Source organism: Carlito syrichta, unplaced genomic scaffold (assembly GCF_000164805.1).
Source record: "Carlito syrichta isolate Samal-C Ts95f unplaced genomic scaffold, Tarsius_syrichta-2.0.1 Scaffold308004, whole genome shotgun sequence".
In the NCBI taxonomy this organism is placed as follows: Eukaryota; Metazoa; Chordata; class Mammalia; order Primates; family Tarsiidae; genus Carlito; species Carlito syrichta.
In genome coordinates, this window is record NW_007252100.1 from 1,065,389 (window position 1) to 1,092,627 (window position 27,239).

Sequence of the window (27,239 nt, forward strand, 5' to 3'; positions counted from 1 at the left end):
TCAGTGATCCAAGGGCATGTCCTGGAAGTTTCCACATATCTGAATGTTTACATACTATGTGGTCAGAGCTAAAATGTGATCAAAACTGAGTCCTTTCCTTGCAGGTTTTTTTTTTTTTTTTTTGGTTGTTGTTGTCCAGGCTGGTCTTGAACTCCTGGGTTCACGCAATCCTCCCACCTCAGACTCCTGAGTTTTAACAGTCAGAGACCCATCCCCATATCCTGAACAGATCTGACAACACAAATGAGAATTTAATGGCTAAATTCAGTCTGTGCTCTCCAACATCCCCGAAAATATTGCCAATTCATTTGTCAAGGGTTTTGGCAGGGGAATGTTAGAACACCATAAACACAGCTGGAATATTCTTAAATGAGCAGAAATTTACCTTAAATGGCAGTGAAGATTTGTCTACAGTTTGTGGAGGAAAAAAATGAAATAAACCCCTTCCCTGTCTCTGAGTTACAGATATTCGACTACCATGGTGCAGAAAACCTGGTCGATTGGACCTCAAGAGCCTGTTCTAACTGTGGGATTATGGGTAAAGGAGAATGTGTGTACTGAGGAAACGAGCAGGCCAAGGTGATGCTGTCAAACAAGCACATTTGGCTTAGAAACCTCAAGCTCTGCACACGTGTCATCTGAATTGCCACATGTGGGCTCGCGGTCCCCTGCTCGTGTTCTTGATGACGGCTCAGGCAGCAGGACTCGGAGGTGCAGCTGCCACTGTGGAGCATCCTGAAATTGTTGGAAAGCATCTCAAACCTTGCTTTCCACATCAGAAAAGATAGCAGAATAGGTTACTGCCCCAGGGGGGAAGCGCACCCTTAGGTGTGTGCATACCGCCTCCCCCCCCCCCCCCGTGAAGAAGAGTACCAGCGTTTGCTGAGTGGTTCCAAGAAGCCTGGCAGATGCTAGGTGCTTTCCGTGTAGAGAGAGGTGACAACTTCCTCGTGGGGGGTGGGGTGGGGAGGGGTGTCTGTTGGGCTGCTGAGTAATGGTGGGACTTCAACAATATGTTTTCTTGCCAATAGGAATATCATGACTTTTTTTAAAGATAGTGATTCTAATGGAAAGCGTGGGTCAGGAGGGGGTACTGAGTCACAAGGGTCCTGGAGTAATAACTCAGTGTAATGTTTATTGGGGAGGGACTGAAACTGATGTGCCAGAGAGGAAATGACAGGGGAAGCCTTGCAGCGGCCAGCCGGACTAACTGCCTCCTTTTTTAGCCAGACTGGACAGAAGCAGAAAGAGCAGAGGGAACCCCTAGCTGCACCATCACCCAACGGATTGGCTCGGAAACCTTCTTACTGAATAGATTATACCCTCATTTTGTACTAGAAGGTACTTTTCACAGCAGCTGAGCTTTCATGTTTCACTTAATTTTTGTTTATTTCTTAAACAACTGAGCCAGCAACAGACACCGAGAACAGAAACGCTGAATGCCCTGGGTCTGCGGTGCCGTTCACGGGAGACACTCCTTAATATTTGACTGAAAGCTACAATTCTTTAATGAAAGAAAAATAGGAGCATGAAAGAGAATTGTTCTCCTAACAAATACACTGATTCAGGGCGGGCCACTGTAGCCAGGAGTCCCTGGGTCCTGCTCATTGAAAAACGTACCACTGTCTGTCTTTCTATTCTAGAACAAATGGTTATAAATGAGCATTTTATTTTTTTCTGCAATAGGGAATTCTCATCAGTTCATGAGAAATTACTTTTCTGTTGGGAAAAAAAAGGCGGGAGGGAGGAGTGTTCTCGTTACATCGCACAGGCATTTGCATGAAATATAGAAAGCTTGTCACTTGTTGCGACCACAGGCTGCTTCTGGTGTCAAGTGCTGGTTAATCAACAAATGGCCGATCACATTAGCTGAGTTCTTTTGTTGAGGACCGTGTGTCCTGCTCTTTCCCAGGAAAGTTCTGGCTGCTCTAAAGTCTGATCTGCAGAAATCCACATATCTCCAGGAGTTCCAGACACTGCGGGCAGCAGTGGTGCCCATCCCTGTCCCCACCCCCGGACAGACAGAGATGGGGAGTCACTTGGTGAGTGGGCCAGGCCACACAGAGGGGGAGCAGGAGCCAGGCCAGTGCTCGCACCTCACATCTGAGGCCTCTCCACTAACCCCACAGATGCTCGCCCAGCTGAGAAGCTCCCTCCTCAATGACGAGTGACATTCTTCCAGGCGAGCAGGGCAGGGGTTGTGACAGCTGTCACTTAAAATGGGGAAACTGGCCGGGCGCAGTGGCTCAAGTCTGTAATCCTAGCACCTTAGGAGGCTGAGGTGAGAGGACTGCCTGAGCCTGCAGGTTCAAGACCAGCCCGGACACCATGGGGAGCCCTCGTCTCTACAATAAATAAAAAGTTAGCTGGGCGTGGTAGTGTGCGCCTGTAGTTCCAGCTACTCGGAAGGCGGAGGTGGAAGGTTCACCGGAGCCCAGCAGGTTGACGCTGGGGTGGCCGTGAGTGTGCTACTGCACTCCAGCCCGGGTGACAGAGTGAGACTCCAACTCAAATAAAAAGATAAATCAATAAGGCCGGGCTCGGTGGCTCAGTCTGCCATCCCAGCACTTTGCGAGGCTGACGCGAGTAGATTGCCTGAGCCCACGGGTTCGAGACCGGCCCGGGAAGCTTGGTGAGACCTCGTCTCTACAATAAATTAAAAAAAAATTAGCCGGCTGTGGTAGTGCGCATCTGTAATTCCCGCTACTTGGAAGGCTGAGGCAGAAGGATCGCTGGAGCCCAGCAGGTTGATGCCTGGGTGGCCGTGAGCGTGCCACTGCACCCAGCCTGGGCAACAGAGTGAGACTCCAACTCAAAAGATAAAATGAAATAAAATAAAATAATATAAAATGAAATAAAATAAAATAAAATGGGGGCAGCCGAGGGACGGGGTAGGGAAATGACATGAAGAAAGTCACATTTCATTTCAGTCGACGTTCTGAGACGAAGGTTCAGGGTGCGTGACCTCCAAGCCACCATACACTTTACTCTCATTAACGTAAGGAGCTCTGGTCCCTTCTCCGTGTTCTATGCCTTGGGGCGTGAAAGGTGCAAACGGAACACAGAGGCGTGACTGGGAATAAGGGCAGGGGGCGCTCAGGACTCTAATCACTAAATTGGCAGCAGACCAGGGAGCACAGCGACACCATCACCTATTTTCTTCTGACTTCAGCCACCCTGTCTTTGCCCCCGTTAGCCTCTCTCCTGGAGTGTCTGCCCGAATGGGCGCATGTGTGTCCCGACTGAGGTGGGATCGGATGATGGGGTGTGAACTGCTGGGATGGCACTCTCAGGCGTGTGAGGGTGTGTGGAAGGGATGGGGTCCCTCAGAGCCAGGGCTGGCTGGCCTTGACTCTCTGACGTCGGCCCAGGTAAAGAGCTGCAGAGGCCCCTCAGGCACTGGGTCTGTTATTTTGGGGTCACACTCGGTATTGTGTCTTGCTCGGCTTTGAGAGAACGGTGCCTTTTAAGTGAGTGTTACCTAAGGAGAATTTAGGGATTGTGACAGGATGCAGAAGCTGATCTCCAGACTGCCAGCCCTTTTCTTTTCTTTTTTTTTAAAAAAAACACCTTCAGAAGAAAATGCAGGAATCAAAGCCTGGCGTTGTTCCACCTCCGCCTAGTTTTCCTCTAGACTACCTCCACTGGGGGGCTCCGGGGGTGGCTGTGGGTAGAAGTCTTGTTCTCTGGGCCTTCCATTCTAGCAACTGACATCATGAAGCCTCCTGTCTAAAAAGCAAAAAAACAGGTGTGCTTCCTCACATGGTGCTGAAATTCGGTAAAACTTGTGAGATGGGTGAAAATGGGTGCCTCCAGCCTCGAGACCCATCTTTCCTCTTAGCACGTAGTTTTGGGGTGCCACTGCTGGCCCGGAACCAGAGACTGAGGATGAAGCTGGGTTTCCAACCTGCTCCCTAGAAATTGCACTGGTACCCACGCTCCTAAGAGAAGGAAGACCTCCTCCTGTGGCAAAATCATGGACTTCGCTAAGAACTGGAAAACACATTTTACAGAAACACCTCCACTTCGGACTTGGGGAACTGCAGTCAGACAAGTGCTAACACTCGCTGTCGGCCTCGATGAGTGGTTTGAGGAAGGGGCTGTGTGGCATGGCCAAAGGGGAGGCCCACAGAGCGAGAACAGGGATTTCCAGCTATTTTGTACAGGGGCTTGCAAAACGATTGGTTTGCATTCAAGGCCCTGCTTTCACGTCTACCAAGGTGGCAAAGAAGAGCCCATAAGCTTCTTCGGGATGAAGTCATTTTCCTGCCACTTAATGAACTCCCCGGACTCGGGACTCGCGGAGTTTCCCTCTTTGAAATACAACTCCAATATTCCAAGAGAGGCTCAGCTCCTCCGAGTCCACATCTGCCCTGCACTGCGTGTGACATGGGCACTTTTCCCCTGGTTTTCTCACACTTCTTTCAGGCACAGGCCGGAAGCCTGAAGTCTGGGGTGGTGCTGAGAGATGTCCTTTCTCGTCCTCCACGCCTCCTCCTTGCCCCTCTAAAATCTGCTTCAATTTGAGACCAGAAAGAGGGGTGCGGGGGCAGGGCAGCCCGCCAGGGCCGCCAGGGCAGCCTGACAGTGACAACCTGAGCTAATATGTCGGCACCGGGACCTTCTCGACTTGAGAAATAAAAGGTGATCATTTCTGCGGCGGTGAAAAGTTCAGGTTGGATAACTTTATCACACGGGACGTATTACAGGGTGACCTCTTGCTGTGCGTGGTGCCTCCAACTACCTCGGCTGTGACACAGAGTTCCAATTAGCACTTCAGGAGAGAGGCTTTGCGGGCAACGCACTCACCTCGACTCAGCCCGTCGGGTCCCCGGAGGATGCGGCATTCCTCGATCTGGCCAAATGGAGAAAACATCACCCTGATATCATTCTCATTACACTTCTTCGAGACCATTCCTATGAACAGTTTTCTGTCTTCCACGGCTAGGAGATAAAAATAACGAATGAGCGAGGGCCATCTCATCTTTTTTTTTTCTCGTGATCAATGCTTCATTATCCCGTCAAGCCAGGCCCCAGCCATGTGGGACGGCACACGTGTCCCGAGGCTGACTCTGCAGACAACCAGCTCACCCTCCTCCCTCCTCCCACCTGGCCCTTCAAGAATCTGTCCCCTCTGTGCATTTGTGCTTACTAATAAAACCTCTTAATAGGGCATGGAATGCTGTTTTGGTTCTTCCATTCGGAAACTAACGGGAACGTGTTTACAAAAATTTTAAAGTACTTGTGTGACTGCTGAACGCGACCAGCCCACAGAGATATTGTTGGATACAGATTTTAATTTGAGTTTTTTGGAGATGCTCTTTTAACCCGAGTGACAGGGAAAGAGAAAGGTCAGGAGAGGAAAAAACAACAGGAGTAGATGGAGTGAGACAGTCAATGAAAGTTTTCACACAGCATCCGAGGGAAGAAGACATTTCTCTCCCCTACTTCAAACAGCTTCAACCCCACACTGATCTGGACCAGGATAAGTCATCAGTGACACTCATTTCTCTGGAAAGCCAGGAAGGTGTCTCCCTCCGGTGGTACTGGCCACGTAGCCCTCACGAGGCCCTGCACCGGCTTCTACCAGCTAGGTTATTTCAGCCCAGGAAGGAAGCCAATTCAAGGGATGAGAACGAAGTTCGGTCCCCTGAGAGTCACCTCGGATGGCCCCACGCCCACTCCCATGCTCCCACCCCTTCCCGAAAGAACGAGGGACCGGCTCTGTTCTAAGCCCTGGAAGGCAGGACTCCTGCCAAACAGAAGAGCAGTTTAGGTATCATGACAGCCACACGTGGGTTCTAACCTTGGGACCTGACAGGGGAGATGGGCCCACATTTACCTGGGATGACCTGGGAGATTTTCCTCAAAATCTCCGAGCCTGGGCTGGGGACACCTGGCCTACATTTAGCCTGGAAGGGGCCAGAACTGATGTCAGGACAGCGCCGGGAGCCTTTTTTAGTAGAGGTTCCTTTTTTTAGGACATCACAGACGCCCGTGGGGAGAAGTCCTGCTTATCAATCCATTTCTTAGAAACTAAAACAAAAGCTAGCCGGCTGCACCAGAGACCATCGGCGCCGGGAGGGGCCCTGCTGAGGTTACTTTGTACAACCTTTGTTTGGCATCTGCACCACCATCTTGTGAGGGCTATTGAACGGGTTTTATTTCTGTTTCTTTTATGCCTTCCCTGGACAGCAACTGTTTCATTTTCATTACCCAACCAGCATTTATTCCAGACTCGCTGGGGCCAGTTGCTTCTGGAAGCTGAGTTAAAATACACGTCTGTGCCACCTGCGAGCTGGGGCAAGTAGGCTCAGGAAGCAGCCGCGTGGCATGGCGGCTTCCTCGGCCCACGCCTGTGCTGTCCGACACCGCCTGAGCCCCCCGTGGCCACTGGGTGCTTAAAAGGGCTGGTGTGATTTTTATTTTATTTTTTGAGTTGAAGTCTCATTCTTGTCACCCTGGCTGGAGTGCAGTGGCACTCTCACGGCCACCTCAGCCTCGACCTGCTGGGCTCCGGCAATTCTTCCACCTCAGTCTTCCAAGTTGCTGGAACTACAGATGCACACCACCACAGCCAGCTAGTTTTTGTGATTTACTGTAGAGTCGAGGTCTCACCAAGTTGCCCAGGCAGGTCTTGAATCTCCAGGCTCAGGCAATCCTCTTGCCTCGGCCTCCCAAAGTGCTGGGATGACAGGCTGAGCCACCCTGCCCGGCCAGGAGGTGATTTTTAAATGTAACTCAATTATTTAAATTTTATCTATTTGTTTATATATATATATATATTTTGAGTCAGGGTCTCACTCTGTCACCCAGGCTGGAGTGCAGTGGCACAGTCACAGCTCACTTCAGCCTCCAGCTCCTGGGTTCAGGTGATCCTCCCACCTCAGCCTCTCCAGGAGCAGGGACTACAGGTGTGCATCACCACACCTGGGCTAATTTTTTGATTTTTTTGTAGAGACGAGGTCTTGCTATGTTGCCCAGCTAGTCTTAAACTCCTGAGCTCAAGCCATCCTCCTGCCTTGGCCTCCCAAAGTGCTGAGATTATAGGCATGAGTTACCACCATGCCCTGTCATACTAATTTAAATCTTAAAAGTCACAGGTGACTGTTGTATGGCACCATGCAACTCTGTAGGGCCTGTAGGAGATAGCCAAAGGTTCCTTGTCACAACATCCCAGACTCCAGGAAGAGCCCCAAGGGATGGTTGCTGTCTAAAAGATCTGTGCCCCGCCCCCACCCCCAGGCCTAGCAGTAGAGGGACTTGCCTGGGGCCTCGTGGCCTGGTGCTCTACTCCCAGCCCAGTGCTCCTTTTGCCTCCAGGTTCAGAGGAAAGGATGAGGCTTGAGGGAAAGGTGACACCATGATGAGGAGACTGAGGTTCTAGCCCCAGGGCCGCCATTCCTCTGATGTGCAACCCAGGGGAATCTGCTGACCTCTGAGGACCTCAAGTTTTGTCATCCATGAAGGTTTAAACTCTCTTCTCTCACCTAGCAATGGAGAGAGGGCGGCTTGTGACATGCTTGGGCTGACTGGAGCTCGTGGGGTGGGGAGGCTGGAGGGGTCTACCCAGCCTCTCTCTATACTGTGACAGCTCCCAAGACCACCCAGAAACTCCAGGGCTCCAAGGAACACAGGTTGAAAAGCACAGTTCCATAAGACTTGTGAACTGTGACTGGTGCACCCATGTGGCTGAGAACGGCTTGAGGGTAGATGTGGAACTCGCTGGACTGGACTGCAGCCAGGGAGGGGGCAGGACGGAGCCGAGGTAGGGGTGACGGTGGGGGGAGGAGTGAATGATGACAAAGTCCTAACCAGACCTGGCTCAGGCTCCGGAGTAAGTAGGGACAGTGTGTTTGGGGTGGAAGGAGGAGAGCAGCCTGCCTTTGGGACAACACAGCCATTTTCTTCATCTGCAGAGAAGGGGCCAATGTCTAAGGAACCCATAGCAAGCCTGGTCACTGCTGGTACAGAGACAACAGAGACCTGGGCCACAGGCTTCCTGGCTGTGATTCCTGGGAGAGAGGCTGCTGAGGACCGGACTTCCTGCACGTGGATGGCAAATGTCTACTTCAAGTTCCTTTTTCTCTCTCCAGAGTAGGTGAAGTACCAGTGATCCACCGTGAACCAGCAAGGCCTGGGTGGTCACGGGCAGTGCAGGTGTGATGACTGGGCGTGGAGACACAGGAGCCCTGGGCAAGGGCGTCCAGCCTTAGACGCCTGGGGCTGTCTAGGACACCTGCACTCCCCCCAACACAGGAGGGTGCCTGCCAGCCAGGCAAGGGTGTGGCATCCCCTAGACCGGGAAGGAGAAAGGGATGGAACTGACTGAAAGCAGGCTGAGTAGGGAAGGAGACTTCTCGACTCCTTCTTCTGCCTCTTTGCTGGGGCTCCTACCCCTTACAAACTGTGGCCAGCATCTTTATGGGAGTAAAAAAAAAAACCAAAACTGAAAAATATGGTTTACCCTGAAAAATATGATTTTAGTTCTTTTAAACAAAAGCGAATGAAAAATTCCTGCTTGGTCCTTGGTTTCACTGGTAAACTTATAATTATGGTGTTTAGCTAAAACAATTTACAGGTTTCGAGCTTCAGGGTGATGCCATAGTAAATGACACATGCAGCTCTGAGTAAGCTTAAAAATGGTTTTTGCCTAAGATGAATATTAAGAAAATGGAAACCGCTCAGGAAGAAATCCTGACTTCCTAGCCATCACTCAGGGTAAACCCAGCCAGGCAGTAAGAAGGGAGATCACACTCACTTTCTAAAATAGCAAGTATTAGCTAAGAAAAAACAAAACGAAACAAAATGGAGACCAACGTCATCCATATGCTATGAGAATACAGCTTCCTGCTTCCCGTGTCCCCACGTGCGGGAGCTCATGCGAGCGTGCATGGCGAAAGCCGGGCGTTAGCGATCTCCTACTGGCCAGAGCTGCTCTCTCTGTGGTTTCAACACTTGGGCCGTGTTTGCCTAGTAGAGTGGACATGGTAAAACACACCCAGCTTTCCTCTCCCTGGAGTTTTCTTATTTTTCCAGTGCAAATTTGTTCATGAAGTTTATTCCTGGGACTCCCATTTTAAGGATTCCTAAAAGTTTTGTAAACATTCTAAATAAACACACTTAATCTGGACTTAACTTTTTCATCAGTTTTTGATAACTTTCTTGGTGAGTTTTTCCAGAGGCTTATTTTTTCTATCTATAAGAATGTCAATTGCTTAAATGAACCTACTATGTTCATAGCATTCTGTTAGGTGCTTTAGGGGAATTTAAAAAAATAATTCAAAGGTTTCTTCCCTCTAAGGGAAAAGTCATTTTCTTCCAGGACAGCCAGTGAATGAGGACAGGGAAATCATTTATTTTTTGAGTCAGAGTCTCACTCTGTTGCTTAGGCTGGAGTGCAGTGGCACGATCATGGTTACCACAGCCTGGACCTGCTGGGCTCAGGTGATCCTTCTGCCTCAGCCTTCCAAATAGCTGGAACTACAGGTGAGTGCCACCATACCCAGCTAAGTTTTTGATTTATTGTAGAGATGAGATCTTGCCAAGTTGCCTAGGCTGGTCTCAAACCCCTGGGCTCAGACAATCCTCTGGCCTCCATTTCTCAAAGTGTTGGGATTATAGGCATGAGCCACCGTGCCTACTGGAAATACTTTTATATACAAAGTAATACATAGATGAGATCTCCTACACTGGTAACTACAAGCACAGAATTAAAACTGGCTCCACACCAGCGGCCAAATAAAGTTCTTCCATGGCACAATGAGAAAGAGTTAATACCTTAAGTATGAGGGGTGAGTTTTTAAAGTTAGGGGAATAGAAATGGAATTTCTAAAAAATCCCTAATTGTAAGTCTGTGCTAACACCCTGGTGTACAATCTGTCAAAGTCACACCTGGATTTGGGGCTGCCTGAATTAATTAACAACTTTTCAATGTGTTAGTGCTAACATATGGCATTTAATTACTGCCTCCAACTCTGTGAGTCTCTCCACTTTGAATTTCAAAATTATTTCTTCATCTTCCAGTAAATCAGAAAGTAGCTGGATGGAAACACCCTGTGATTCCTATTTTTAACGGCAGCTTTGCCTCCCCTGACAATGTTTTAGTTATCCTGACTCCTGCCAGCTCTGAACTTGACACGTGGACACGAGAGCTTTCGGAGGCCTTGAGAAAGCCAGGCAGTGGGGCTTAAGTGGCATTTCTGGCTTCTAGGCTTTAAGGACCCCCAGCAAGTCTTGAGGCTGGAGGGTTAACACAGGCTGGATTTATGTTCTGTCTACAGAGGGAGACCTCTCGCGATGAGAAGCCGGGCAGAAGAGTGCACCCTGGCTCCGGCCACGGAAACCCCAGCACAGAAGCAAAGCAGCAAAGTGAGCTCGCCATTGCTCCCTGAGAGGCCAACTTCAGCCACTGTTTTTAATTGTCAATCTCGCACAGTTGGAACCTTGATCAGCCTAGCAACAGAGGATTAGAAGCTGGAGGGTGCAGAGCTGGCCTGCAGAATGAGAGGAAGGAGCAGTGCTCATGCTAGTTCCTGCTGGCACCCTAGATCCTCGCCTCCTCAAATGCCTTCCCTGTGCTATCATCCAACTTTCTGCAATGGAAAAATAACAAACACACTGGACTCTGATGGGACTTGGCCATTTATTTGGGGTGCTCCTCTTAACAGCCCCAGCGGTTTTGGACTTACCCAGAGTGAGAGTTTCTTTTCCTTTTGGACACCTGGCCCAGTAGGAGCACATGGACAGGAACTAAAATGCTTTGGGTCTGCATCAACGTGCAGGCGGCTGCAGCTTAAGCCAGAGCCCCCTGAAGGGGCAGGCTGTGTGCAGCCAGGGGGACTTAGGAAGTCTGTTTCATGAAATCCCAACGTGGGGACTGATCCGAGAGCCATCTACCATTTCTGGGTTCACTGCGGAGGTGCCCTCTGTCAGGATCTCCAGTTGGATGCAAGCTTCCAAGGGCGATTGCTCTTCTGAAATTCATGTGTCTGTCCCTAATTAATCTGTGATTAGCAGCCCTTTCTTGCTCAGCAAATACAAAGTTTGAGAAATCTGAACACACTGATAATGAAGACAGTAGCTGTCGAACTGTGATGAGTCCTTTGTGCGATCCATAAATGTCAGCAAACTCAATAAAAGTGCAATTAGAGCTCGTTAGACTTCTTTCACAATTTCGGGAGCTATTTAGGGCATCCAAGCCAAAGACATTTTGTGCTCTCTGAGCTTTTGAAACTGTGCTTACCTGTCAAAAATGCCATGTGAAATCAGAAAAGGCTTGCAGCTTTCATCACTTGCTTTAGGGAATTAGACACGTCTCCTGACTTTTCAGCCAGGTTCAAGGTGAACCCAGAACCCTGTTCACGTCCATTTGAGTCTCCCTAGGATAAGTCCTTTAAAGGCAGCCTTTGGATCACTTATACTTTTGGACTTTTCTTACTGGCAATTCAGAAAATGAAGATCAAGCTACAAAGAAAAGGAGAAGTGGCCCATCTCGAAGGTCTGGGGGTTTCCATTTGTCTGTACTGATCTGCGCTTGGGTCTGAACAGCCCACGCCCGGACAGGCAGCCTCTGCCTCTCAGAATGCCCTGACACATCTGCCTCAGTTAGTGGAATCAGGCCGTGAACTTAGCATAGCTTAACACACTGAACATTTACTATGTGCCAGGCATTACACTAAGCGCTTTACAGTTGTTAACTGGTGTAATCCTCAAACAACCTTGTAAGGCAGGCATTACAGAGAGAGTTCACACTAGCTGTGGCCCCTCCTTACAGCTGAAGGTTCATTAACCCGCCCACGGACACAGCCAGCAAGCGCAGTTAGGAGACAAATCCAGACTTCTCAGAGGAATTCTTAACTGCTGTCCCCCGCTGCCTCCCTGAAAAATGGCACTTTAAGGTACTCTCTTGTCCTGCTAACAATGGTCCCCAATCCGCCTTGGCTTTGGAGATCATGCAAGATTGGGTGCATGATCCCATGTCATGGCCCATGAGAGTTTCATTCTGTTGCTGTGGTTTGAGACCCAAAGCAAATTTTGTCCTCAGTGTCCACAACAGACACTCGACAGCAAGAGCAATGAAATACTCTGAGGACTCTAGGCAGCTGTCTGTAGACAGGATTCTCTAAGTTGGGGTGAACCTGTACAACAGAAAATGCCGAAGGAAAAAAAATACCTCCACGTTTCAGCCGTTGGGAGATTTCAGGTCAGATGTTTTCAACTCAGTTCTCTAACTTGTCATTTTCTAAAATAACTACAACCTAAGGTTTAGAAATGAGACCAACCCCTTCCCACAGAATTTCGCTCCATGGTCCTTATCCTGACAAAGCTTAGCGGATTATGGCGCTAAAGGATAGGCAGCAAGCATCTCTTAGTGGCCAGATGCCTGGAGATGACCTGAACCAACAGGATTCATCCCTCGAATGTAAGGTTCTCCTCTCCTGCCTCCTCGCCGAGGTGCTGAATAGACTGCATGCATGTGTCTCCACAGCAAAAGTGCTCAAGGAGCCAGCATGGTGAAATGGCCCTTGGTATCTCAACGAAGAACCCCCAAGAGCTGGGGGACTGTCTCTGGGTGACAACAGAACTCAGCATCTTAAAGACATGCTCTATTGCCACAAAGACCGTAGGAAACATCTCATCTGAGGCTTGGGGGAAAACAAGGCGCCCTTGTGGAGGCAGTCACCATCAGTCCCATTTCGCGAATGAGGAGCTTCAAGTTCAATGTTTAAGTGACTCCCGGACTGAGTGTGAAGTCCACAGGGTCAGAGACACGAGCACCCCAGGAAGGCTTTTCTTCCTCTTCCTTTCACTAGTCATGGCTGTAGCCCAGCCCCGAGTAACATGCCTGGAGCACAGGAAGGGGCTGTGAGTCACTGTGGAACACAGGAGCGAAGTGACCTGGTCACGGTCCCACAACAAAGTGGCAGCAGATTTGAGAACTTCTGACACTAGATGATGTGTTTATGATAATGCAGGATAGAAAAAAGGCAATTAACCTTAAGAAAAGCACAGGACTGAGGAGAAGACAGTGGTTAAAGTACCACAGTCTACTCCCAGAGAGAGGAAAGTTTTTTAAAATTTTATTTATGTATTTATCTTGCTACGTGGCCCAGGCTGGCCTCAAACTCCTGGGCTCAAGGGACCCTCCTGCCTGAGGCTCCTGAGTGTCTGGGACTACAAGTGCATGCCACCACAGCTGGCTACTTTTTATGTTTCGTATAGTCAGGCTCTCAGTATGCTGCCCAGACTTGTCTTGAACTCCTGGCCTCACGCGATCCTCCTGCCTCCGTCTCGCCTCCTGAGGAACTGGAGCTACAGGCGTGGGCCTCGGTGCCCATGGAGGGAGGAAAGCTTTGATAAACCAAGTGCTAGCAGCACGACACTACGACTTGGAAATTTTCTTCTCAACTTTCTAGTCTGTGGAGAAGCCAGAAAATGGAATGCACTACAATTAGCAAAAAAATACCTTGTGGGGAGATTTAGAGCCCAATCATCATTTACATTCGCCGATATGCAGATCTCTAAGTGCATGGCTTCTGCCCTGATTACTAATTAATGAGGTGCAAAACTGCCTGTTGGAAGGAAGCAATGCTGATTATGTCAGCCTTAAGGGACAGAGAAGCTTCCCGTCTAAGAAGGTAGCGGATTCCTTTATCATACATTTCAGTAAATTAAAAGAACAAAACAGGGACAGAAGGTTTGTGAAAAGGGAAGCAAAGACTTCAAGAGAGGGAAACGTGGCTTCCAACTCTCCTGAGTCTTGAAGAGCCAAATCCCAATTACTTCATGGACCTATCAAATGCATATTTTTGCATCAAGTGTACGTTTATTTAATCAGCAGACTGAACTCTGAATGAATTCTGATGCAAATATGTTGGTACAATTTAGAGAAGAGTGAAACAAAACATCTCCAAGTCAAGGAGAAACAAATGGAAAAGGAGGAAAAAAGAAAGAAAAAGAAAGCCTAGTTCTTTTTTTTGAGTCGGAGTCTCACTCTGTCTCCAAGGCTGGATGGAGTGCAGTGGTACGCTGCTCACTGCCACCGCAGCCTTGACCTGTGGGGCTCAGGTGAGCCTTCCGTCTCAGCCTTCCAAGTAGCAGGAACCACAGGCATGTGCCACCACTCCTGGCTCATTTTTTAATTTACTGTTGAGATGAGGTTCTGCCAAGTTGCCCAGGCTGGTCTCAAACCCCTGGACTCAGGCAATCCTCTCACCTTGGCCTCCCAAAGTGCTGGGATTATAGGTGTGAGCCATCGCACCGGCCAACAGCCCAATTCTTAATGAGCAATTCCTCTACCGCTCATGTTGTCTCTGTCTCTCTTCCCGACACCCCTGCTCCCATCAAGTGTCCCCATGTTGCTTTGCTGCAGGAGACAAGAGCCCAAGGCCACAGCGTCACTGCCCAGGGCAAGCCCCAAACAGAGGGAACAGCACTCCTTGTCACAGTCTTTACCCTGGAGACAGATATGGCAGAAGTGGAGCATCCCCAGACGAGCAGACTTCGGTGGAAGGTTCCGGGCAGTGCTCTCTGCCTCCCAGAGAGAGGAAGCTGCAGGGTACGCTCCTCCCGCCCCACCCCCACCTGACCTTTCCACTTACAGAAGCAGGTATTAGCAAAGGAGACAGTTGGCCACCACCTACCGTTGGACTTTTCACTATCTGCAGGTTTCATCTGAATGGGATGATGCATCTAAAAACACAAAAGTGAGAAGGTAAAGGCAGATTGAACAACTGTAAAGACAGTCTCAGCAATCTGAAGCAACTTGAGAACTGACATTGTTTTAAGGGCGCGTGAGTGATGACAAGCCTTCTCCCAGGTGAGCTTCACCGCCTGTGTGGTGTGCTCAGGGGTCTAATGCTTCAGGTCCCAGGCACTGCGACACTGGACGTATTTCAAAGCTTGGGCTTTGTGGTCAGACTGGAGTTTGAAACCTGGCTCTGCCACCCAGGGTAGTTCCTGCCTTCATCTTATCAGGAGCTTTGGCTCTGCCATTCGTTACAGCTATGTGATTCTGGGCAAGGGGTTCAACTTCTCTGTGCCTCAGTCTCTCCAATCTGAGAGGTGGCGATAATGTCTGTGTGGTGAGGTCATGAGAATTAAATGACAAAATGCATCTCAAGTGCTTCACAAGCAGAGACTAAGATGTGTCGAGAACTATTTCGCCACTGTTATTGCGCTATTATAATTTTTTTTTTTTTTGAGTTGGAGTCTCACTGCATCACCCAGACTGGAGTGCAGTGGCACGGTCACGGCCACCCCAGTGTCCACTTGCTGGGCTCCGGTAATCCTTCCGCCTCAGCCTTCCAAGTAGCTGGAACTACAGGTGCATGCTACCACGTTTGGCTAAGTTTTTGGTTTATTGCAGAGACGAGGTCTCGCCATGTTGCCCAGGCTGGTCTCAAATCCGTAGGCTCAGGCAATCCTCTCACCTGGGCCTCCCAAAATGCTGGGATGACAGGCTTGAGCCACTGCACCCAGCCGCTATTATAAATTTGAACACAGATGGTCTTTGTTTCTTTTCTGGCGACTCTGCTTGCTTGTTACATGGACTTTTCTTAGGTCCCATGAGCAACTTGAACGTCAAGTAGTTGATCGACTCACATGCCAGTATACGATTTTTATTAAATGCTAATAAAAGTATTGAACAGGAACGAGGGCCACTGAAGAATGGAAGAAGAAAGGACGGAGAGCAGGAAGGCGGGGGGGGCGGAAGACAGGGGAGCGGCTCCCCTTCACAGCCCCAGGCACGATCCACCGAGTTCACTCCACACCTGGAACGCCACCTCCACTTCCAATTAAAATAAATCCCTCAAGCCACCTTCAGAGGAGCTCCTGCTTCGTATTTCCTCACACCCCGAGGAACACAGAAGCCACAGGCGGGATGGAGTTGCAGGCAGTGCAGATGCTTTCATTACAAGGGGTCCCGCGCTCTCTGAACCTCTGATTTCCCCAGTGGACTTGCATGGCGTGCACGCCACGGCTCTGGATCTCCTCTCATTTAAATGAGAGGGGACCGGCACTTGGCTCTGGCCCCTCCATGATGAGAAATTACCCTCGGCAGTCAGGACCCCACGCACCGCCTACCCTCCAGGGTCTTCCAGACAGAAGAGGAGGAGACGAGAGGAACAAGGGCCAAGAGGTGACGTAACCGGGCTGTTTCACTTCTCCTACAGGCAAGACACTGGACACACAGGACACAGGCCTCAGGGGTGGGGTCCCTCGTACTCCCGTTTCACTTGTTAATATACCCAACTTGTGGAGGGGCGGCCAGGGTGGGGGTGCAATGCGTAGGGCTCGGTCAGTCAGCAGACCGGTCTTCGGAGAAAAGAGTGGAACAGATTCTTCAAAGCAGGCAGAAGGGATGTGTGGAAACCTCGGCTAGGGCCGAGACACGTGACCTCCACCTTACAGTAATGGAGAGAAGGACAGGAACGATGCTTGCGCCACGTGGACCGTCTCTTTAAGTCATCCTCCCAGCATGGTCCAGCAAATGCGGGTGCTGCGGCTGCCAAGGTCAGACTCCAGGCCAAGGACAGGGAACAAAGGCCAGTGGAGAAGTCCCTCCCTCAGTGCTCGGCATGTGGAGGGAGACACAACTGACAGCCAGCGAGCCCCCTGGCAGATGCTTGGGAAGAGACAAGATGAGCGCACGGGGGGTCCAGGGGTGTGGACACTGAACCCTGCCTGGTGAGGAGGCCAAGGCTTCCTAGCAAAAAGGATGTCTGGCTCTGAGTCCTTGGGCTTGCCAGCAGAGGAAGGGGGAGTGGTCATGAGAAACCCATGGGCTATCCCACCTCAGACGCAGTGGTGAGAAGGGGATTCCAGTGTCAACAAGATGGCCATGGGAGTGGGCCGCAAGAGCGCCAGCACCCAGTTCTCAGAGGGTCCCGCCCATGAAGGAACTCGAATTATGTCTAAAGTCCGTGGTCGGAGATAGAAGATTTATGCATAAGAGATCGAATTCTGTATTCTAGAAATGTCACTGTGGCCACAGCGTGGAGGGTGAGTATATAAGAGAGTCATAGGAGGCAGGGAGGACAGTGAAGAGGCTGCCGCAAACAGCCCAAGGGACGCTGACAAAGTCTGACCTCTTTGTGGTAACCAGCAGGATGCAAGAATGGTGGGGAGGAGAACCCCACACCTGGGCAACCTTGTGGGCTGCGGGATCACTGCCCGATTAGGGAGACATGATGAAGGGGTCTGGGGGCGGCAGCTCTGGACATCCTCAATTTGAGACAACTGTGGGATGTACAGAGAAGCTGGAAGCGTGGGGCTCAAGCTCGAGAGAGGGGCCAGGGCTACAGAGAATGTTCTGGAAGGGGGCAGTGGAAGCCACGGGCATGAGTGAAGCCGTGAGAGAGGGAAGGCAGAGTGAAAAGAGCCAAGGACAGACCTCCAGAGAAAACCAGGAAAGAGGAGTCTGAGGGAGACACAGCAAGGGGCGGAGGAAGCCACGGGAGGCCCCGGTCCCATGGGAGCCATAGGGAGAGTTTGAAGAAGAGGGGAGTGGCCAGAGCAAGTGCGGCTGGGGTCTACAATGAAAACACCCAATATCTGGTTTTGGCAGTAAAAATTTCTTTAGGGCATCGATCAGAAGCAACTTCTGTGGAGTGATGGGGACCAGCGCGCCAGGCTGTGGGGTGGAGATGTTTTGGGAGGACGGCAGTGGAGACTGTAAGCAGACACTGCTGTTTCGAGAAGACGACCAGCAAAGGGGGAACGATGCTAGGCTCCAGCAGAGGCCAGGCGCAGAGGCCAGGAGTGGAGGACAGAAGCGGCATCTTTCAAGGCAGGAGAGATGTGTCACCTGCTGAAGAGTCAGGTGAGGCCCGCAGGTCACAGGCTCGGGGGAAAGAAGGGCAGTGCACCTGAGTCATGGATAGGGGGCCCAAACCCGAAATGAACAAAGCTCCTGTCCTCAGGGTCCTGCCATCTCCCCTGTGGATGACAGGCATGTACCCAGCAAAGGTGACACTTGTCAGAAGGGAGCACAGACGGAGTGCCTGCAGGCAGACGTCCCTGGGAGGTACGTGCACTGGAGGGAGACTCCGGGAGTGGCAGGGACAGAATGACGCCGTCCGTCCTAAGGCTGTGAGGCCCTGGCAATGGCATAGCCTAGTGCGCACAGTTCACAGGTCTCAAGGGAACAGGTGATGGCAGGAAGGACACACAGCTGGCTGACAACAGAGCCGGGATCAGAAATCTAGTCTTCCTCCTCTTAATCGAGCTCCCCCTTACCACAAGGCTTCCCTAGAAGATGTCCACGTGGGACCTGAACATGTGAGCCTCCCACGCTCCAAAGGAACCAGACACACAGAACTTTGAAGGCCCCTGCAACATCCCCTCCAGGGTAAGTTATCTTCCTTTCCTCAACCTCCCCCCAACATGTCACTTCTTGTGTTGTGACTAGTGTTCCAGTAAGACTTGACTCTTGGTCTTTTAGCAGCTGCTGAGAGGGTGAACTTCGTTTCTGACCTAAGTAAGAGTCTCCAGGAAAGTCCCAGTGGTGGTGATAACACAGACGCTGCAGGCTTGAACTTTGTTTTGGTCTTTCCTGGTCCCCGGAAGAAAAAAAATCATCTCTGGAAAGCTCTGGACTGTCAGAGCATGATGAATTCTGAACGGTGGTCACCCCACGTCAGGGATGTTCCGAAGACAAGTTGCCAGATGATGTAAGTAAAGCGCTGTGACCTTCTGGGGAAAGGTATTCCAGCAGGGCTGCATTAAGAATGGCTCACTGTCACCCACAGTTCATTTGAGTCACAAGGTCCTGATCACACACGGGGATGTAAATGTCTAGGAAGACGGAAAGTGAACAGGAGGAGTTGTTCTCACTACGATGCTTCTCTTCCTTCATATCTCATGATTCCAAGAACTCTGGGAGATTTCTTGAGTGGAGGAAGAAACTTATGATAAGAGAGTGGGCATTCTAGGTTAGAGTTTCAAGTTAGAAAAAGGGGATTCTTTACCCATGACAGAAACAGTTTCAAAGATCTGACCCAGTATGATGCCAGGACTACTCATTTGTTCACTTGTTTCTGCTTCTCCCAGATATGTCAGATGCTGGGAATGGAAGGGTGAGAAAGACTTCTCATCACAATGGAGCCTGTAATAAGGTCACAGGGACAGTCGTAGCAGCCATTTCCACAGTGTGGTATGAGGTGTGCTGAGACCCGCAGTGTGGGAACTCAGAGACAAGGCTGAGGAGGACACACTGGGGAAGGTGTCTCAGGTGAGGCAAGGTCTGAGTTCACGCTTGCAAGCATCCCGATGTTGACCAGACGATGAGTGAGGGGCATTTCAGGGAAGGGAATGACATACTGGAAGGCACAGAGCATGAGGAAATTGGCCACGAGGTTACTAAAGAATGAGGACATGACATTCTAACCCACAGAGGAAGCAACAGAAGATGCTAAAGGTCGTTCTCCGAAAACAAAATACCAAGCACAAGACGACGAGTAAGGGACATATTCGGGGACTGGACAGTTTCAAAGAAGAAGAAAGCAACGCTAGTCAGTTCCACCCGAGTGAAAACTGTCCTTGCGCCAGGATTGGCACTGAGGTCAGACCCTCAGTGACTTTCTCAAGAACGAAAGAAGACGGTAGGGCCAGAGTCATGCTTCTCAATGGCTTCTTGCATCTTGGGAACCTGGCCATCTGCCTGACAGAGTTAGATGGGGCTGGAGGCTGGAACCCTTGCTGTGCTCTGGACCCCCTGCTGTGCTCTGATGGGAAGTCCCAGCAGATAGCAGCAGACCAGTAGAAGCCCAGAGGGTGTGGGAGTCCCTGCCCCACTGGCCTCCCATTGGGTGGGTTGTAAGGGGATTTCAGGCCAGGGTGGAGGCTATTTCCCAGAGGCAACTCCTCCTGTCTATGACAAATGAGCATGCGTCTTCAAGGACTCTTGCAAGGAGTCTCCTATGAGATGTTTGCTAATTAAATTGAGGTTGCGGCTGGGTTTGGTGGCTCAGCCTGTCATTCCAGCACTTTGGGAGGCTGAGGTGAGTGGATTGCCTGAGCCTGCAGGTTTGAGACCAGTTCGGGCAACTTGGTGAGACCTTGTCTCTATAATAAAAATCAGCCGGGCGTTGTAGCATCTGCCTGTAGTTCCAGCTACTTGGAAGGCTAAGGTGGAAGGATCGTCAGAGCCCAGCAGGTTGACGCTGGGTTGGCCGGGAGCGTGTCACAGCACTCCAGCCTGGGCGATGGAGTGAGACTCCAACTCAAAATAATAAATAAATAGAGGCTGCGTTTTCATGACCATACAGAACCAGCGGTGCCTGAGAAAATACTTAATAGTCTCTACTGTCATGATCCATCTACACTGTCCGACGAGCCTAAGAATTTTATTTTATTTTTATTTTTTGAGTAGGAGTCTCACTCTGGCACCCAGGCTGGAGTACAGTGGCACACTCATGCCCACTGCAGCCTCAACCTTCTGATCCTTCTGCCTCAGCCTTCCAAGGAGCTGGAACTACAGACGCGTGCTACCACGCCTGGCTAATGTTTTGATTTACTGTAGAGACGAGGTCTCGCCATGGTGCCCAGGCTGGTCTCGAACCTGCGGGCTCAGGCAGTCCTCTCTCCTCGGCCTTCCAAAGTGCTGGGATTACAGGCTTGAGCCACCCCACCCGGCGTCTTTAAACATTTTATTGCAGGATAACGTTTTGCCTAAAGTTACACACAGGGATACAGGTTCACTTCTTGGTCTCTATTTGGCCGTTTTTGTTTAAAAACAAATGGAACATCCCGAAAGGGGGAATTTTAAGAGCTCCCTCCCCTCCACCTCCCCAGGGAGAAGGAGTAGAGGCTGAGAATGTTCCTTAGAAGGCACCTATTTAATCTCAGGGGCATCTGTGACCTAAGTGCTAGTGCCATAAGTACTGTCAAGGCAGGCCATTCGGAGAAGGGCACTGTGGCACACCGCAGCGTGGTCCTGTCTGAGCTTTCCAGGAGCTGGCGCTTCCCGAGGGCAGGCTCCCTCTCAGTGTATGTCCTGACCATCCCCAAGCTAAGCTCCTGCACCCAGGACAGCACGCAGCTGCTTGGTCCTGGCACAGGCACAAGCCGTCATGCCTCCGTCCTCGCTGCACAGGCAGGTGCCGTCTGGTGTTGGCACACAAGCCTCCCGGCCCCAGGCTCCCCTCCACTCCGCCACCTGGTGAGGGAGTGGCCCATGGTCCTCCCTTCCTTCTCCCTCCCTCCGCACGCAGGACCCCAGAGCTGAGTGGCCCACCCTGGTCTTCGGAAGGGCTGGCCTCTGACGGAAAATATGCTCTTCACTCCTGCAAGTGCTTGCCTTGAAGGCCTCGCAGAAGAGCCCAGCTGTGGCTCCGGAAAATGAAAATGCCACTCTGGAGCCCAGCCACAACTTGACGCCTGGGGGGACTGCGTCACAGAGAGCTGCAGAAGGCACCAGCAGCCACTGTCACCGCCCTATGCTGTGCTGCTGTGACAGCCATGAGGCTGGCCAGAGCCCCAGCACTCGGCAACTGCACTCTTCAGAGTCCTCGCCACGGACGGAGGCTGGTGTGATTCTCCAAGCCTCTCTGCCTCCAACCTCTGGAGACGGAGTCCTGGGGGAAGGGGCACGGCTGGCTTCAAGCACGCAGAAGAACTCATGTAGGAACTTGTTTAACCCCAGCCATCACCAATTGATGAGTTAACCACCTTTAACACGAGATTCAATAAAACATGCCATTTTTAACCTGAAACGGGTTTTTACAGAGTCACCGCTACGCATCTCATTATTAAACCTATCCTGACCCCTTGAGAGAGCAGCCGTGCTAGCCCATATTATAAGCTCACTGCCCATAAAATATTTAAAAGTAGAGAAAGGGAGAGGGAAAGACGTGAATCCACAAAAGAGCTGTGTGCCAAACGAGGAAATTAAAGGATTCCAGCCAGTGAAGACCAACCGGTATTTTTCTTTCATTCCATGACCATGCAAAAGTGGCATGTGCAGAATTGCTGTGTGTCCTGCTCACAGAGTGACTACAAAATACCCCAAACACCTAAACTTTCTGAATTTTTCTCAACAAGGTGTCACGAATGGTAAAAATAAGTTTCAGAAGCGCTGCCACCCCCTGGAGGCACACCATCCCCCAAGGTGACAGCCTGGGTCTGTGTGGAGGGGGCGGGGACTTCGGCTATAGAGGAAGGTACTCCCCCCCCCCCCCCCCGCCCGCCAAGACTATCCAGTTTGCCCAGTTCTCTAGGTGCGTCATTTTGTCATTTCAGTCACTGTTCCATCACCCTCTGCACAACGGCGAAGGAGAAGAGAGAAGGGCAGGCCTAGGGATGCTGGCTCAGGAATGCGGATCAGTACTCAGCAAGGACCTTGTTTCATGGTAGCACCATAGCCAACTGGTTGAGATAGCTTCAACAAAATGACACCCTCTGCAGGAACACAGAGGAAAAAAACAGTTTCTCAAGTCAGCCACAGACAGCTCTTGCCACTGGGACAGAGCCATCGTTGGAGGTCACGGCAATTTCTGATGGGTGAGACGGAGAATTTAGGCAATCTTGGTGAACACGGAGGAAACCCTCCCTTCGCCTCTACCTTCCAGGCACTGTTGTAGGCTCTTTGTGTATGTCAACTAATTTAACTCTGATGAGAGCCCTGTGAAATTGGAACCGGGAGGAAGCAGGGGAGAGAGAGGTTCAATGACTCAGCCAGGTCACAGAGCAGGCAGGTCGGGAGCAGGGGTCACACCCAAAACCCCTGCTCATGCTGCCTCTGGCATCTGTCCACCCAGTTGTGCAACATATGGGTTTGAGGTTTCCAAGAACCTATGACATGACCATAAAGTCCCTCTCTTTTCCATACTAGGCATAAAGATGGTCTCATCTACAGGTTTCTTTCTAATGAGATGCTCATGTATTAAGCATACAGTATACACATATGCATGCATATATGCGTATGTATGTTTATTTCATATACACACACAACATTTAAAAAATTAGCCCAACAACAAAAATTATTTGGGCCCTCCTTCTGAAAAAGACAAGAAAGAAAGCTTAAAAGCCTGCAATGAATGAGAGAAAAAACCCATCTAGGAAAGGACGTTCCCAGCCAAAGTGCTGAGTGGCTGTAAAGGGCCTACGTATGCTCTAACCCAGTGGTTCCAGATTCACAACGGACATGGGCGCTGAGGCTCTTTCATGGCGTATGCCAGCTGAAATGCTCCAAGCCCATGTTAAGAAGCAAAATGGTCATAAGAGGAGCTCTCAGGTATTCTGGGAGAGGAAAACAATGGTTTGACTCACTGACATTCATTGATCTCACCTTTTGTGGTTTATTCACAAACGGATGGGGCAAAACATACACTGGAATGCACGAAACAATATTTTCCATGCGTGGACCACGTCATTACTCATGTCAGGAGGCCCTGGTATCAGGCTCTGTGTTAACTGCCCCTGGATCACACGAGGCGGTTTATTTGAGCACTGCTGTGAAAGTTCTGGAGAAAACTGCTACTCTCTGGAGAAGCAAACACCATGAGGGATGCTGAGGACAGGGGGGACTCGGTGTGTCACCACAAGGTAAGCACAGTAGACACACACAAGGCTTTCAATCAGTATTTGCTGACACACTTTTATAAAGGTGATCAAAGCCAAGGGAAAAAAGGCATCTGAGTGTGATCACAGAGAAACATACATTATGCTTCTCTCATATCCTCCTTGCAGCCAGTGGGGAAGCCATGGTGGAAGGAAGTTGTGATGTCTACCCAACAGCCACTGCTGCGTGTAAAGTACTCGACACACTGGCTGCATAATAAATGCTCAATACAGTTATCATCATCCTCCTCACTGTCATTATTTCACATAGTATAGGAGGTTCTCTGAGGGGAAAAAGAAAAGGTCTCATTTCAAAGTTAAGAGAACATGAAAGGCTTTTCTTGGTCAGCTGGGACATGTCCAGCCGGTACTGCTCTAGTCTCAGCTTTTTTCATGTGTACAAACAATCTAGTGATGGAGAGAAACTCACAGAACCCAGAATTATAGGTCTGCCACCAGGCTCCAAGTGAGTTTTTGGCTATGATGACACTACCTATTTAAGTTTCTGTTAAAGTCACAAGGCACACGGGGCGGGGGGGAGCAACGGAACCATTTAGGTCCTAGCAAAAAATAAGATTAAATAAAATATTGCAGGAAAACTAGATTACTCTGGGTGGAATTCTGTGAGGGAATTTGGAGTCTGTTATGGTGATTAAGTCATCATTTCTGACAGATTACTCTAATCGCCTGTCAAATAGCATTCCACAACCCCATCCGTTACTTGGCATCTCTGTTATTCAGCCTGTGTTACCTACTGTATATAAAACACACACCAACAAGGGGAGGTACAGCCTGGTATTCATTACACTCATTAGCGGTGATTAGGTTCTGTGTTTTCATACTAAATAATAACCCACGCCTCCATTTTGCTTTATTTAATCTTAGAATGAGAAGAAAAATGAATAGGCTTAAAAGAGGAGGCACGACCCATGAATAAAAAATAGCTTATGATCAAAGTGTGAGTATAATGCTTTCAGAGACACTGCTGTTCAAAAAGAATGGTGCTCTTTCCTTAATTTTCTTAGAAATATTGTATAGTATATTAGCTATAAAGGTGAATAAGTCTATGCCCCTTCTAAAACCTCGAGCCAGAGGTGGTACCCAATTAGCTATTATTTCAGTAGAAGGTAGGGTTATTATCATGTCTAGTGATGTTATTGTGAACAGGAAATCATTTCTTTGATAATATTTCAGTTTTTTCATGTCACTGCAGCTTTGTGATATAATACACAGCTGACTGACCCAGTCAGCTGCACTCCCAAATAGAAGCAAAGCAACACTAGTTTAAATAAAAAGATTGTACCTAGGTCTATCTAGAATCCTCTGTATGTGTCTGTGTATTTTAATAGCAAAAATAACTCAAAAACAGGAGGGTATAAAACAATTTTGAAAATGGAGATAAATGGAAAGACCCGACGTAAAGAGAAAGGATTACAGAGCTGCTGAAGCTCTACTATGACAGCTACAATTACAGCAAAAGACCACAGGAATTCTGTGTGACACTTGGAAGATCATAATCGCTACTGATTAATGGGCTAAAATTAAGAGAAAGGTAATAGTTTGCCCTTATCACTAAGCAGGAAATACACTGATAACCTTTCTAGCCATGATTTCTTCTTGATTTACAGAATTGTCTTCCAAAGTCAATCATGGACGCTCCAATACCCCTTCTTCCAGATGTTCTCCAGATGCTAAGTTAGGCTGCTTCATTGAACAATGCAGAACACACTGAAATGAGACCACCTGACCTGGCCACTGAGGTGTTGCTTAATGACCCGGTCGTCCACAGACATGTCCAGTCCAGGATTCTATGTGCCAATAAACAGGGTATCATCTCACGCTTTAAGAGAACTGAGTCTGGTTAAAATGAAATGTAAGTTATCCTTTTGATGCCAGTCTCCGCCCATGACGTCTTTGGCCTCTGCTGCCTTTGGGTCACTGTGACTCAATCCTCAACATACAGCAGTCGGGATGAACCAAGCCCCGCATGCTGGGGAGAAGCCGATCCCAGTCCCTTCTAATCTTTCTTCTGGCTGGAGATGCCCATTTTGCTTAGCTGGCCCTTCTGCCCGGGTCTCCAGTGTCTCTGTTCTCTCCTTGAATACCCCGTCGTGAGTGCAGGCTCTGAAATGGGAGCGGACATCCTCTCTTGGGTCATCTTAGCCTTCTACTGGGGCTCCACGCTGTGTATGCTGATCTCTTAGTGCTTCCAGAATATTCCACTCATCTTTCAGCCACATTCCTGTCCCATCCCCATGGGACATACCCTTTGGGCTGTGAAACCTGCCCAGGCTGGACCTGAACCTGGGTCACCAACTGGCAACTTGTGATGCTGGACAGAGACTGCCGCTTACAGAGCATCATCAAAAGGATAACTTACATTTTAACCGAACTCAGTTCTCTTAAGACTTGAGATGATACCCTGTGTGTTGGCACATAGAATCCAGGACTGGACATGTCCGTGGACCACCAGGTCATTAAACAACTCCTTAGTGGCCAGGTCAGGCGGTAACATCTCAGTGTGTGTTATGCATTGCTCATCTTACAGGGCAGTTCCTCTGTTTCTCCACATCTCATGGAACACTCTGGCTTGGGCCTAAAATTTGCTTAATTTTCTCCCTCTTGGAATTGAGTTTCCTCGCTCCTAAATGTCTTTTTCTTCTCCTGTTCCTTTCTAGCTCCACTGCCATGACCCTGGCAAGGTCTCCATAGCAGTTTTCTGGATGCCCGGAACAGCCTCCTCACCAGGGCTAAAACTCAGGTCTACAAGTTTCTCTGCCCTGCTCAAAAACTTTCCATTATCTGCCAAAGTCAATTCCAGCTCCACGGCCTGTGTTTTCAGGGAACTCCATGCTTTGACCCAAAGCTTCCTCTTCCAGCTTACATCTCATTCTGTGCCACAGTCTCTTCACACAGTCAAATCAGACAATTCCCTGTTCCCGAAACTCCTGCTGTGTCCTCGTCCCCAAAGTGGCAAAACGACCCTTTTCCTGTGTAGACACACAGTATTTCCTTTGCCAACAGAACCGTTGTACGCTTGTTACCTAGAAACGTCTATACTTCAGGTTAGGTTGGAGCACGCAATTCGCCGTTTTTGTAGATTCAAAATGGATGAACACGTTTGTGCACGGTTGGTGGGAACGTAAACGAGTAGCCACTATGAACACCAGCATGGAGATTTCTTAAAGAACGAAGAGCAGATCTACCATTTGATCCAGCCATACGACTACTTGGTATCTACCCCAAGGGACAGAGGTCGTTATACAAAAAAAGGCACTTGTACCCGCATGTTTGCAGAAGCGCAATTCGCAATTGCAGAGATGTGGAATCAACCTAAATGTCCATCAACTGATCAGTGGGTAATGAAAATGTGGCGCGCACACACACCCCATAAAATACCGGCCTGGGCAACTAGGGGAGACCTCATCTCTACAATAAATCAAAAAAGCAGCTGGGCGTGGTAGCGCATGCCTGTAATTCCGGCTACTCGGAAGGCTGAGGCGGAAGGATCGCCGGAGCCCGGCGGGTCGAGGCTGCGGTGGCCGGGAGCGGCCGCTGCACTCCAGTCTGGGTGACAGAGTGAGACTCCAACTCAAAAAATACAAAATACAAAATAAAATAAAATAAAATAAAATAAAATAAAATACCATTCAGCCAAAACAAAGAACAAAATA

General features: G+C 49.6%; 1 protein-coding gene across 15 annotated transcripts in view; it reads right to left on the minus strand.

Annotated features, from left to right (window-relative positions):
• CELF2 (CUGBP Elav-like family member 2) overlaps nucleotides 1-27,239 on the minus strand; it is a 132,805-nt gene that overhangs the window by 80,876 nt on the left and 24,690 nt on the right. For 14 of the 15 annotated variants that reach the window (XM_021715913.1, XM_008064767.2, XM_021715912.1 and 11 more), the window contains 2 exons: nucleotides 14,646-14,694; nucleotides 4,810-4,944 (listed from right to left, as the gene is read on the minus strand). In XM_021715913.1, coding sequence (XP_021571588.1) covers nucleotides 4,810-4,944; nucleotides 14,646-14,694 — 184 coding nt within the window. The remainder of the gene's footprint in view (nucleotides 1-4,809; nucleotides 4,945-14,645; nucleotides 14,695-27,239) is intronic. The other variant, XM_008064769.2, reaches the window with a different exon arrangement.